Source organism: Choristoneura fumiferana, chromosome 30 (assembly GCF_025370935.1).
Source record: "Choristoneura fumiferana chromosome 30, NRCan_CFum_1, whole genome shotgun sequence".
Taxonomy (NCBI): domain Eukaryota; kingdom Metazoa; phylum Arthropoda; class Insecta; order Lepidoptera; family Tortricidae; genus Choristoneura; species Choristoneura fumiferana.
In genome coordinates, this window is record NC_133501.1 from 3,053,024 (window position 1) to 3,067,243 (window position 14,220).

Sequence of the window (14,220 nt, forward strand, 5' to 3'; positions counted from 1 at the left end):
ATGTAATTCATATCAAATGCAAAGGGAAATGGTTAGAAACCGAGTGAAGGTTAAAACACTACACAGAGTGGCACTATGCTGAAAAGATTGTGCCAGTAACAGCAAATCTATCAGCACTGAATAAAAAACACAACAACACTAAATTACAATTTATTATACAAAATCTACACTTTCTCCGGCAACCCTAACAGTTTTCTGACAGCAGCGTCATATTTTTTTAGTGTGGCAGCACTTTCCCCATCATTCATGATACTGGACACAGCTGCGATGTAACCATCAGCTTGCGGAATCTTCGACACATCAAAAGTTTTATAATCATCATCAGTTAATTTATTATCCTGATTATTCGCTTTTAAATGCCAATCAATAAGATTTCTCTTAGATTTATTTAAATCAAAATCATAGTATTCCATGTCCGATTCAATTTTTGTTGTCTCCCAATCATCATAGGTCCATGCCTCATGATACAACGCGGTAAGTAAATAGTTGACATACTCCAGATTCTGTTTCCGCAATGGGCATCTGTCTGCAGTTATAGTTACTATATCAGTTTTCTCGTCGTATCTGTCTCCGACTAAGCGTAGGAACTTGTCTCTGGCATGTTTATCAAAGTTTAGTGTTGATAACTTTATCCGAAGTGTGACTATTCTGGCGAGAGGGTTACGAATAGACGGACTGGCATGGCAGTAGTCGGAAGTGATGATTTCTTGTGGGTAGTGCTTTTCTATTACTTCCTCAGAGATCAATTGCTTTGGCCATTCAGAGCAGAAGCTTTTGATAGCTTCGCACTGAGCTTTTATGACTGGTGGAGTGAGATGGAGGAAGTTGGGTATCTTCATGAGCTCTGCGTTGGCTTTTTTTCCAGGTGGAGCCATTCCTTTGGGTACGTAGCCTTGGCGAAGCGGAAGAGGCACCGAAGATGGATGGAAAGTCTTTGGGCCAGGCCATACGTTGCCCCAGTTCTGTAATTAGAAAATTGTAAAAGTGTTTAAAGTTGCATCTTATAAAAAGGCAAAGTACTAGTTTTAATAGAGGTACCTTGTTATGATTAGAGAAATAGTTTTTTTTTTTTTAATTGATAGGCACTGATATTTTGACTATAATCAACTTAGACACCTACCTGTCTAGTGCCTAGACAAAATATATGTCATGCAGGTAGATGAAATATACCTATTATGGATGGTGGATTACTTCATGGAGCAAAATTGAAGGTATTTTTTCTATTTATATGTTTATGTCTAAAACTGCTATTATTTGAGACAAAAAAAACACTAAAAAACCTTTTTTTATTTACACTAAAAACAGGACTTTTAATTTAAATAAATATTTTTTTTAAAAATATTTTATTATGTATGTTAATTGTAAATTGCATTATTTTTTATATTATAATCATATTTTTATACCCTTAATGTGATTTTGATGGCAAAGTAGGAAATATTAACTAAATTGTAACAAGTTCATATGCACCAAATGATGAATAAACTTAGTGATAAAAAAGCTGTATTGGTTTTACACTATTTACTAATAAATGTGTGTGATGATGTTCGGAGGTTTGTTGCTCAATCACGTCTAAACCGCTGAACCGATTTAGACGAAATTTGGTATACATAATAGTTTGAATCACAGAGAAGGGCATAGGATAGTTTTGATCCCAGAAAATTGCACAGTACCCGCAGGACAGCGATCAACGAATTCTGCGCGGACGGAGTCGCGGGTAGTAATGTATAAAAGAGATTTTTTTATGAGGATGTGTGTCCTTAGTTCAACCACTTTAGGATGGACTGAACATAATAATCAAAATCATCATAATAATCGCGGTAATCACTGAGCATCAGGCAATCCGTTTGCTCGTTTGCCCCCTTATCCACAAAAAAGAGACAGAGAGTTGGTAGATGTTTCTACCAACAAGAACACTACCCAAAAATCTAGTCAGTAAAGGTTACTTAAGTTTCAAAGACGTTTTAACAGACGTACCTGGTCTGTAGCCATCTTATCAGCCCTGTCGGGCTGTACATCAGCCCTCCTGACCACTCTACGCTGTTGGCGCTGATTCTTTCGCATGATATCAAGAACCCTGAACTCTTCTTCTTCGTCATCCTTTTTTAAGGTTACACCAGCAGCCGTCGAACTTAAACGCCATATTCTTACATTAAATACTGTGACGAAGCTATTAGGCCTATAATGCTTAATAAAAGCACTCATTTTGGCTTATTTTTTAAGAATTTCTTGTTGTTATTGTAAGATGGCCATTTTTAGGTTATTTAGCCAAAACCAATGTTGCCAGGTGGTTGCCAGTAAGCAAAGCAAACTAAAAAATTATCACCAGCCTGAGTAGAAGTAACACTAACAACCGGCTGTGCCTCACTGTGCGAAAAGATAGATTTAAAGAAAGAAATAAATGGATTTTTTTGAATTTTCATTATAGTTATAAAACTTAAATAGCTTTAAAAAATAGTAAATACGGTAATATTTTATAATAGAAACCTAACTATCAAAATGTTTGCAGTGTTAGCTTCATTTTCGGTTTCAAAAAGGTTTCAAAACGTACTTTCCCTTCCTCGCGTCGCGAACTACCCGCGTGGAGTCGCCTCAATATAACGCGCCTGAAGTGAAATGTACTAACGAGCTGTCACTTAGCGCTAGTATCAACGTGTATCCAACATGAGTGAAAAAGAGATCCGACTAGTTCCGTAAACGAAACAGATGATTGTAAAACAAGTTTGAACTATAATTGAAAAAGTAGTCATTCATTTGGTCCGCTTCATAATAAAGTTGCTATTGTGCGTGCTTGTTTGATATTTCCTAATGTTAATCAAATAAATATTGTTCTCTTGCCGTTGTGTGATGTGAAAAACTACTCAAAATGTCTGATAGTGGCAGAAAAAGGAGTAGAAAGACGAAGTTAGTGCCGCGGGATTTTTCAGAGTTAATCGACGATGATTGCTTTTTGCAGGTAGGCTTTGCGCGTCCACCATTTTGTTCGCTACAATTTTGTGGGTACTGCAATATAACTTGGTTGACATGTGTAATTTTACTACAATCTTTCAGTAACTATTTTATTTAATTGATCGTATTATCATTGATCGTTCTGTACCCACGTTGAAAGTTATCTACGTTATTGTTTACGTTTATTTTTTTAATCAGGTTTGATGTGGGTAGTAATTATTGTAACATGACACTTCAATTTCATTGTTTCGATTCGATGCTAATTATTACCAAGCAGATGCATTATATTTAATTACATTTTCTTTTGGTCGTGATTTGATTACTGATATTATACTAAAATAGTATGTAAACATTTACAAATGGATTATTTTACTGACTTATTTTACATCATAACCTGTACGCATGCGTAAGTGTACTAAGCAAATACCCTTCACTTTTTTATTTCCTTTGTATTTTTTATATCTATTCCATTAATATTTACATAACAATCATCGTATTTTTTTAATAAATTATAGGAACTATTAGAAATGAAACAAAAGCCTTGAGCTACTTGGTAACAATGAATGACTGCAAATTGCATAAAAAAATGACTATGTATTTATTTTCTTTATTAACTGACTCCAAAAAAAGGAGGAGGCTGTATTTTTCACTGCATGTATGTTTTTTAACGGAATTATTTTATTTGAATGAAAAATTTAGAACTTGCATGTAGGTCCATCTCTATTATTTAATCATCTTCATTACTAATATAGTAGTTAAACTTTTTTTGTTGTATTTGTATGTAACGGAACCACTATCTAGTGAAATACACATGCTCGAAAAGCATAAGCCTCCTTTGAGCAGTCGGGTAAAAAAGAGTTATGGTCTTGCTACACTATTCGTGAACATAGTTTTCTACTTTTAATTCAAAGTTATCGTAGGAGACATAACGGTGCAAGCAATAGTCATATCATATAGACAGCTCTCAACACATTAACGTTTTGTACCTAATTTTATTTATTAAGGCATGTTTTCCGTAACAGGAATGTTTTTACATTCAAAAGAGACTTATCATACCTAAATGCCGAAACCAGCTAAGGAACAAAAGTCTATTGGCTATACAATATGTACCATTTTACTCCAGCCTGGGGAACTTTCTAACATTCTCTAGCTGTTTAGGTACTGAATCGCATACCAGGGGGAAGCTTTGTGCTACTGATGTCAAATTGACGTTCTATACATCTTCCAAAGAAATAATAGCAAAATTGATTATGAACAGGTCCCGCCATGGTATGTAATTCAATTTCCTCAACTGTACATTTTAACTATGACAGCTGCTACAATAGCCCCATGAGAAATAAAACATTGATTTAAAATTGCTGTGGTGGCCTAGTGTTTTGATCTGTTGCCTCTCAAGAAGAGGGTCTTGGGTTTGAGCCCAGGTTTGCTCCTCTGAGTTTTTTGGAATTTATGTGTGAGCTATACGGTGAAGGAAAACATTGTGAGGAAACATGCACACCACTCCACACTGAGCCCACGTGTGGGAACTACGGCCCAAGCCCTCTCATTGTGAGAGGAGGCCTGTGCCTCTGACAAACATCTGGGATTAATTCTTGGTCTGAAATTTATTTTTGTAGTGCTTTCTATGTGTTTTAGTTTCAGTAGGAATTGAAAACTAAAATCAGTTGATTCCATAGATAAATTTCCAGTACAGTTAAGTGCAAAAATATGCTTTCAAATAATGTACCACACATAATGTCCGACATAATGAGGCTGTGGTAACATGTTTTTGAGTGGTTTGCTAACATATTCTTGCACTTGACTGTACATTGTTATTGTAATGGACATAATTAACTTGATAGAGAACAAAACGATGGACTGGAAATAGTTCTCCTGTGGGACGAAAGTTACCCATATTTTTTTTATCAACATTTCAACTGATTTAGAATTTTCTTAATTATAGGAACCGCCTATCAAAATACCATTTCTCAACAAATCCGAAAAAGGTGGGGAGTTATCAAGCGGTTCTGGATCTTTGGAGTTCTCAGTCAGGGTGGAAGTCGAAGACATCGACACCCTCCCTGAAGAAGACCCTTCCAACTACATGAAGTACCTTTTCAGTCTGTCCCAGGACTCTAAACAGGAAGTTAATGAAGACGAACTGGACAAAAGAATCCTAGATCTTGGCCGAACATTTATAATGGACCCCCAGAAAATTTACCGAACCTTCCGTGGGCTTCTCAAGAAATACCCACATGAAAAAGAAGCAGTCATACACACAAGAAACGCTTGGGGAAAAGTCTTCCACGAAAAATCGGTTGAGGAACCATCAATACATCCTCAGTCTGTTGAATTACAGGATATTCTAACGCAGTGGAAAAACTGGCTTAACAACTCCAGAGTCAAAGAAACTCCATTCTGTTACAAGTGCTACATATGCTCGGATGCTTGGTGGACTCTAATGGACTTCAAGAACCATATTCGGGCACATGAAGACTGCAGCATCAGGTTAGAAATCATTCAGCATGAGTGTAACATCATTGCTCATGAAGGCCAAATCCCGGAGCCAAATGACATCCACATAGATGGCAAATGCTTCAAATGCGCAAAAACTTTCAAACAACATCTAGACTGCAGAAAATTCACGGACCATAGATACTTCTGTACTCATTGCAAAGATGAATTCATTACTTGCCGATTGCTAAACAGTCATGAAGGAATCTGCGATAAGAATCCTGTAAGAACTACAGTTATATCTGATGATATAATGACAAATCAGGACACATTCACGGAGTACCCTTGTAAGATTTGTGGTACAATATTCGTTACAGTGCCTGAGCGGTGTGAGCATATGAATGTCTGTCACAGGGTACGGTCAGATGAACCGATAATAACACATGGCAAGATCTGCCGTGTGTGCAACAAGACATTCCACATTTTTTCTTTCCATGTGTGTGAAAAGAAGAATATAATACATGAATGTATACATTGCCATGGAAAGTTTCAGAATAGGCAGATGCTAGAAGCACATTTGGCTATGTGGGACAAGCCTTTTGTTTGTACTATATGCGATAAGTTTGTAAAGAGACAGTGTATGGGTGCGGAGCACTATGCCAAGCATAGTGACAATTTTCTAATAATGTACAGGTTAGTATGAGTGTTTTGTATTGGGTTTTGGGCAGGGCTTGAGGATCTTCAGAAAACAAGCCTACTCCTTTCTCAAAGGGTCGGCAACGCATCCGTAACTCAACTTATGTTATGGAAGTCCATGGGCAGCGGCGATTGCTTTCCATCAGGAGACCCGCTTTCTCGTTTTCCCCATCATATAAAAAAGGCTACAGTGTCTCTCAATAAACACACTGGAAATAGGGCATATTAGGCAAAGCTCTGCGCAGGGGGCGACACTAGCGAAAACCCATGACAACGTCAGTTCTCTGTATATTTTGCCGCCATGACAGATCATGACCAAAGAGTATTAGAACCTATGGAAATCATGATGTATTTATTTGTAACAGAATAGCATCATATTTTACATCAATAGTAGATAGCTATATTTCCAAAAAAAATATTGAAATAATAGGATATTATGGCACATCTGCAACACCAACCTGCCTAAGATGGGATAGTGCACTGCTGCACTCTGACCGGAGAAAATTTCATTAATATTCCCACTTTCATTAGTATTTCACCACTTTATATTTACTAGACTACTTTTCCATGGGAATTCATAAAAATCGCATCTTGGAAAGCCACGCCAAATTTATGGTCGCTAATCATAGTGGTCGAGATTTCAAGATTTTAACCCTATATCGGGAACATCGGGATAAAAAGTAGCCTATGCGTTATTCCAGATGTCTAGCTATCTACATACCAAATTTTATCCAAATCCGTCCAGCCGTTTTATAGTGAAGGAGTAACATACACAACATTTTTTCCAGTATATAACTATCTTACTTACGTACTTATTATCTGTTATGTATATAACGTACTTATTATATGTTTGTGTATGTAGAAATTGTAAGCAAACTATTAAATAAATATATTTTATTATTATTACCTCACGTAACCAGCACTGGAAGGGGTCAAATATCTCCTATTTAAAACATATTTTAATAATCTAATTGGTCACTTTTACCGTCAACTTGGTATCGAAAATTAGGTACGATGACGAACGAAGCGAAGTTGGCGCCACTGTAGACAAAGGTCCTGCCTGAAGTATAGTGGTTAGTTTTTTATTACGGGCGTGAAAACAAAGTTTATATTTAAATCATATTTAGTACCTTAAAACCGTACCATAAAAATATCGTTTTGTTCGGAAAAGAGGGAGGACAAAGGCTTCCGAAAAACAAAATTGTTTCAAAACACAGACATTTATTGCCCCGTAATCAGGTGCAGTCGAGGGCATAAATAAGTATATGCACATTACCGAGGCGTTGGGAATGTGTATGCTTGACGCTGTGTATGTTTTTTTTTGCCCTCTACTGTACATGTATGTCAGTGTGTGTTCATCATCATCATCCCAGCCTGCTCTCAGAACAAGAGGGCTTGGGCCGTAGTTCCCACGCGGGCCCAGTGCGGATTGGGAACTTCACACGCACCATTGAATTGCTTCGCAGGTTTGTGCAGGTTTCCTCACGATGTTTTCCTTCACCGCAAAGCTCGTGGTAAATTTCAAATGTAATTACGCACATGAATTTCGAAAAACTCAGAGGTGCGAGCCGGGGTTTGAACCCACGACCCTCTGTTTGAGAGGCGATAGGTCAAACCACTAGGCCACCACGGCTACTAGTATGTGTTATTATTATTATTTTATTTTTGTATTGCATATGAGTCTGTACTTGAAATAAATGAATTTTAATTTAATTGCCCCGTAATGACTGTCTGAATTCACAAAGTTATTCTAATTAAAAATAAACCCGCGTAGCTCACCCAAAAACAGTAACATTTGACATTTCGGAGACCTCTCGCTACACTAGCGCCTCTAGCGGCGAATTCATACGCGACAGCCCTCATTGCGACCACAAAACCTAAGTGCCAGGCCCTAATTTATTTAGGAAATAATATGGCCCTTACCAGTGCTGTTTATGTATATGTAAGGTGGTTGTGTACGGGGAACAAGGGCATACACACACATAAAAACTTTCACGTTTATAATACAAGTAGAATCTGACAATATTTCATATAACATACTTGTGTGCAGATGCCTGCTGTGTGCGAAAATAAAGCTGTTCTACAACGACGACGCGTTCAGGAACCATCGCACGAAGACGCACAGGAGGGTGGACAACCGGAGGCCTATCTGGGACAAGGTGAGTCAGCAGCGGCACAAAACAGATAGCTACAGAAATCAATCTGCATACAAAGTCCATCCCATCCGTCCCAGCCTATATACGTCCCACTGCTGGGCACAGGCCTCCTCTCAGAACAAAAAGGCTTGGGCCATAGTTCCCACGCGGGCCCAGTGCGGATTGGGAACTTCACACGCACCATTGAATTGCTTCGCAGGTTTGTGCAGGTTTCCTCACGATGTTTTCCTTCACCGCAAAGCTCGTGGTAAATTTCAAATGTAATTCCGCACATGAATTTCGAAAAACTCAGAGGTGCGAGCCGGGGTTTGAACCCACGACCCTCTTGCTTGAGAGGCGATAGGTCAAACCACTAGGCTACCACGGCTTACAAACAAAGTGCGCTCGAGCAACGCACACATAGACACTGCTCACGGACACGATACCTCGGACCGGTTGGGACCAGTGCGAGCGCGAGTGCCATCCGCTTGAGACACGCTTCTGTGAACTTTTTGTGCAATAATGGAGAATGCGAATTTATTACACTTTAAAATGTAATAATCGTGCATTTCGTTGCACGTGTAAAAGTGCCCATTGCGGCCTATAAGGAAATATCGCATGTATTCAGAATTTGTTATCTTTTAAATATGATTTAAATGATTATAATTTAAATTCTAGAATTTTAATTTTATAGGATATCAACATGACATTATTAGTAAGACAAAGCTTCCACCCTGGCACGTGATTCAGTTTCCTTGACTGTACTATTTTTCACGAAGTTCTCTAGTTACGGAGGCGGAGGTAATCCATCCCTTACAAGTGCACTAAAAATTGTGTTGTATATTACAGATCATTGTGCCCAAAATAATGCTGGAGCAATGCCTGTTCATTCCCAAAAGTCAAAGGAAGAGCAACACCAAGAGTAAGTAGTATTTATATGTTCTTAACAGCCTATATACTATATTGTCCCACTGCTGGGCAAAGGCCTTCCATTTTGGCTTCCACAACTCCCATTCCGGCATTAATTGTGACGCTTTGTCAAAAATTTTATCGTGATATTTATTTACATTGTATGATGAAAATCTTTACAAAATTTCGTGTCGTTGGACTTAACCATTAACATTCTGGTTGTACCTCAGTAGGTACCAACAACAAAACAAATGTTTAAAAATATATGTAATTATAATTACAGAGACAAAATTTATAGTACCAGTCAAAGCGGATACTAGAACCACTGATAACATAAATGACAGGAGAAAAACTAACAGCACAGAAACCCAAGAAAATGAAGAATCAAACTCAACTGCCGCTAATGACAATGATTCTATTTTAAGTGAAGACACTCAAATACCTGAAGATAGCAAAGATTTTCTGAAAACATTGACTCAAATCACTGAAACTTTGGACATCAAACCTGACATCGTAGTCAAAGATGAAAAACTGTCAGACACAGAAGATTCTAAAGCGGATCTCGTTGAAATAATCGCACAAACACAAAAAGAACAAGCTAAATCAAAAGCAGATGTACCTTTAGCTGTGAGAGAACAATCGAACAAGTTCAAGCAAATAATACAAGAAGTTGAAGAAATTAAACTGTCTAATATATTTCAAGTATCCAAAAATGCACAACCCGTAACACCGATCAAGCAAGAAATAAAGGAAGAGCCAGAGGAGTTTGAAGATGACCTCATAGTACTAGAGAGCAGCAGCGAATCTATCAAACAGGAAAGCGAAAGCTCCGATATGAGTCTTTTAAATCTAGAACCGGAGGTTATATTAAAAGCAGGGTATAGGAAAAGGAAAACTTACAAATGTAACAAGTGTTGTTTCGAGGGATATCACAGAGAATATAGAGAGCACGTCAATAACCATTGCAGGACCCCGCCCAAACGTAAATCAGAGCCGACAGAGGACAACTTTACATGCACCAAATGCAAAAACAGCTTTGATACTCTAAAAAGTTACGCCCTGCATTTCGTACAACACAAATATAAATTTATGACTTGCCCGCAATGTGTCACCATGTTTGACAGTGTCACAAAGCTAGTAACACATATAAATACACATGTAAAGAATCAATTTGTTCGTATGCAGTTGATACAGCGTGCGGAAGACGTGGACAAAAGTAAAATGTGTCAATGCAAAACGTGTAAGGAAGTTATAGATATTAAGAGTACATTCGCGCATTGGGAGGGACATTTGGAGATTAAAACGGAGCCAGAGAAGAATAAGTGTATGACCATCAACAAGATGAGCACTGGGAATGAGAGCGCGTTGGAGCCGGATGAGCTGAAACGGATTCTAGGTAAGGTAAGATAAGGCTTCATTCATTTAACACCGCAGCGCAGATATAGATCCAAGAGTTGCGATTTACGAGTGTTGGACGATACGGTTGACAAGTTCTGAATGAGGGGTCTTGCATATGAATTCGCCGCTAGAGGCGCTAGTGTAGCGAGGTCTCCAAAATTTAAAATGTTACTGTTTTTGGGTGAGCTAAGCGGGTTTATAATTAGAATAATTTTGTGAATATTTTGCACTTCGAGATTTTGCAATACCTGAAATTAATTATGGCAAATATGCGTTACAGTACAGGGCAATGAATGTGAGACAGATTTGGCTTTCGGAAACATTTTTTAACGAAATGAAAGGATTATTCCACTGCTTGTTCTGTTCGGGGTCGCGACGTAGTTGTAATAAGATTTATCTATGTTATATTCATATCTGTGTTTAACATTATTTTATTCTTATTATTATTTTACTTGGTTCTCTGTCTTTTCGCAGAAATATTATTCCCAAATGTTTCATTTGCCAAACTGTTTCATTTCCCAACTCGCGATTTTCTCTGAAACCATATTATTTTCGGAACTTTCATTAAACAAACCTAACCTATCTACTGTGTTCTATAAAACCATAAAAAATACACTGAGAAAAAAAATTAGGTTTTGAAGTAATAAAACAGTTTGTCAAAGGAAACATTTGGGAATAATATTTCTGCGAAAAGGCAGGGCACTGTTTCATAGTATGGAGGTACTATTGAACCAGTTTTGTAGAAAAAGTCATAGTGAAATCGCATTGCTTGACAAGGGAAACCTAATCATGTTACCTACTTACTGTGAGAGCGATCTACGATGGGTCAGGGATGATATGAAGGGTCCACGCAAAGATCATTCCTAGTCACCATTTTTTAAAATTGAGATTTCAATCTCAAAATGTAGAGTACTATGACTTACCATTGAATTAAATAATCTGAAAACAATATAAAATATATTTTTTTAACTTTTAAATAAATGTGTGATAAATGTTAACCATAGTTGTTGTTTGTGATGACTAACTTTCAAACCGCTATAACTCAAAAAGTTGCTTAGGTGACTAGACACGTTCTTTCCGTGGACTCTTCAAATGGTTCGACTGTACAGTCAAGTGCAAAAATATGTATCGATTCGAACCACTCAAAAACATGTTACCACGACCCTATTGCGCCAGAATAAGAGTCTATGGTACATATTTTTGAAGGGTTAGGTAAGTGCATATTTTTGCACTAGGTACGAATATTCTTTATTACTTACCACAAATCAGTACAACATTTTTAGATTGATACAAAATTCAGGGTAGACAATAAGCGGTCTTATCTATCGCTTATAGGTACCTTATTAATTTAAAACTTATTTATTTTCAGACATATTCCAGAATCAAGACGGAGTGACCAAGGGCGTCCCCAACAAAATAAAATGCTGCTTCGTATGCAAACGCTACTTTGACCGGCAGAACGACTGCAAAAGGCATTTAGTTGAGCATTTATTAGAAGACGCGTACGCCAGTGTGTACCGGACTGAATTCCTGAAATGTCAAATATGTCACGAGTTACACAAGAAGGCGGATTCATACAAGAAACATATGAGGGATCACGCGTCCCTGCCTATATACCAGTGCGGGTTGTGTAATAAAACATTTAGTGATTCCAGCAATTTCACTAAGCACAAAAAAGTACATAATCTAAAGGTCTTTGTGTGCGATATTTGTAATAAAAAGTTTCAAGCTAAGTTTTCATTGGAAAAACATATGGAGGTGAGTGGTTTTTTATGATGAACTAGTACGCTTTTTATGAGTAACTAAATGCGTAGTTCATTAGATACCTACAGCGGTTGAATTGAAATTTCCGGATTTTGCAAAATTCCCGCGGGAATTCCAGATAATTACATCAAACCACGAAACCATTGAAGCTGCATTAAAAACAACCATCCCAAATACGGTATTTGACTATTTTTTATATGTTTTATAAATTAAAACTACACAATGCCTGTTATTGAATAGAAAAACAATTTTTAAGCTACCTTTACAAATAACAAAGTTATAAAGGTTTGGAATACAAGAGTAGACAGAGAAAGACATACTGGCATGTGACGTCACACGCCAGTACCGCCATACTTGCTGCATAGAGAAAAGCGTTTGAGAAAGAGAGTTATATAGATTTTTCAAAAAATCACTATAAATCCAATTTTCAACCGATTTAAATTTTCTCTTCGCTAAACACTATCTGTTTATCTATATTTTCATAATAATATTAAGATATGGTAAAATCACTAGTTGTCAAATACCGTATTTCATGAATCTAAGCGGAACAGTTGTTATTTCGAGATTTTATTTTGTATTTTGGGAATATCCTGGTAAAAAGTAGCCTATGTGTTATTCTAGATGTGTTATCTACGTTCCAAATTTCATCAAAATCCGTCCAGCCGTTTTAGCATCAAGGAGTAACAAACCCACCCATTTATAAACTCAGCAGTACAAAATTTGGCCCACTCTACATGTACAAAAACAAAGACAAATGAAATGAAATTAAACTTTAATGCCTAACATTAATACATTGATAAGTTACACTTTTATACATACATACATACAAAATTACCTATACTACTGTACACATTTGAGGGCAAGATTTTTTGACGCTCAGTATAGTAGGATTAGTAATAGTTGTTTGAATCATAATTTGTTTCCAGATGCACATGACAACCGAGCCGTTTCACTGCGAGCCCTGCCAGCGCGTCTTCTACGACCACAGCTTCTTCCGTCGCCACGTGAGACAGCACCACGACGGCCGCTTCGCTCGCTTCGCTTGCATGATCTGCAAGAAACGCTTCGAATCCCTCCGTCTCAAGTGGGACCACATGTGGGAAGAGCACAAGCAGAGGAAAGAGAAGGCAGACTGCCCTATATGCAAGAAGAGTTATAGGAAAATATCTGATGTTAAAAAGCATTCGCTGACGGAGCACGGGTTTAATATTTCGTTAGCCAATGTGTTTAAGTTGGTGGATGAGTATCATAGTGAGTGTGATAAGGTTGTAGAGAGCCTTAAGGTTAACGAGCAGGAGCGTGAGGCTAGCAGTGATGATGATGTACTGTTGATTGAGGAAGACAGAGAGACTCTGATTATTTATGATGATTGAGGTTGGTTGGGGTGTTAGTTGGACTGATAGGGCCTACGCTGGCTGCCGCTTGCGCGGAGCAGCCACCCGCCGGTTGAGCAACACTGCCCGGCTAACTGCGCGCGTCCCGGGCATAGGATGTATCCTGCACCCGCGACAGCTGCGGAGGCCCTAAAGAGTAATAAAAGTTTTACTATGTATCTGTGTACACTTAAGGGAATATAAATAACAATGTATAATAGGCAGTGTTCTTAATAATTTTAATTAATCCGTGAGTGCTGTCAGAAAATATTGAACGCGAAATTTTTCTTTCGTCAATCAAACAGAAAATGACAAAGATGAAGCCCGTCAAAGTTCGGGTGTGGGGGCTGGTGACGTCACGCCGTGCTGGAATGTCGCACGGGGTGACGTCACGCGGAACTTTACTGAGTCGTGCCGGATTGATTCTGATCAAGCTCCAGGATCATTGTTTTGTCTTACTCGCCCGGCGCTTTTAGCTGGTGTGTCATTTTTATTCCTCTTTTTAATATACTCAGCGGCACAAAATTTTGGCCCACTACATACAAAATTACTTAATCTATATAATA

General features: G+C 37.8%; 2 protein-coding genes across 4 annotated transcripts; one reads left to right on the forward strand and one right to left on the reverse strand.

The window, feature by feature from the left end:
- Positions 1-134: 134 nt before the first annotated feature.
- mRpS35 (mitochondrial ribosomal protein S35) lies at positions 135-2,320 on the reverse strand. Its single transcript, XM_074109955.1, has 2 exons — positions 1,975-2,320; positions 135-962 (listed from the first exon to the last, which is right to left on the reverse strand). The coding sequence occupies exons 1-2, from the start codon at positions 2,200-2,202 to the stop codon at positions 165-167; spliced, it is 1,026 nt and encodes a 341-aa protein (XP_073966056.1). The 5' UTR covers positions 2,203-2,320; the 3' UTR covers positions 135-164.
- A 322-nt stretch (positions 2,321-2,642) lies between these two features.
- On the forward strand, positions 2,643-14,220 carry LOC141444401 (uncharacterized). Of its 3 annotated transcripts, none has more exons than XM_074109951.1 (7): positions 2,643-2,953; positions 4,889-6,072; positions 8,126-8,234; positions 9,060-9,132; positions 9,403-10,515; positions 11,887-12,275; positions 13,208-14,220. In XM_074109951.1, exons 1-7 carry the CDS (start codon positions 2,864-2,866, stop codon positions 13,652-13,654), a joined length of 3,405 nt encoding a protein of 1,134 aa, XP_073966052.1. In that variant the 5' UTR covers positions 2,643-2,863; the 3' UTR covers positions 13,655-14,220. The 3 variants fall into 3 exon arrangements, with proteins under 3 accessions (XP_073966052.1, XP_073966055.1, XP_073966054.1); XM_074109954.1 differs by lacking the exon at positions 2,643-2,953 and adding an exon at positions 3,183-3,352; XM_074109953.1 differs by lacking the exon at positions 2,643-2,953 and adding an exon at positions 3,420-4,215.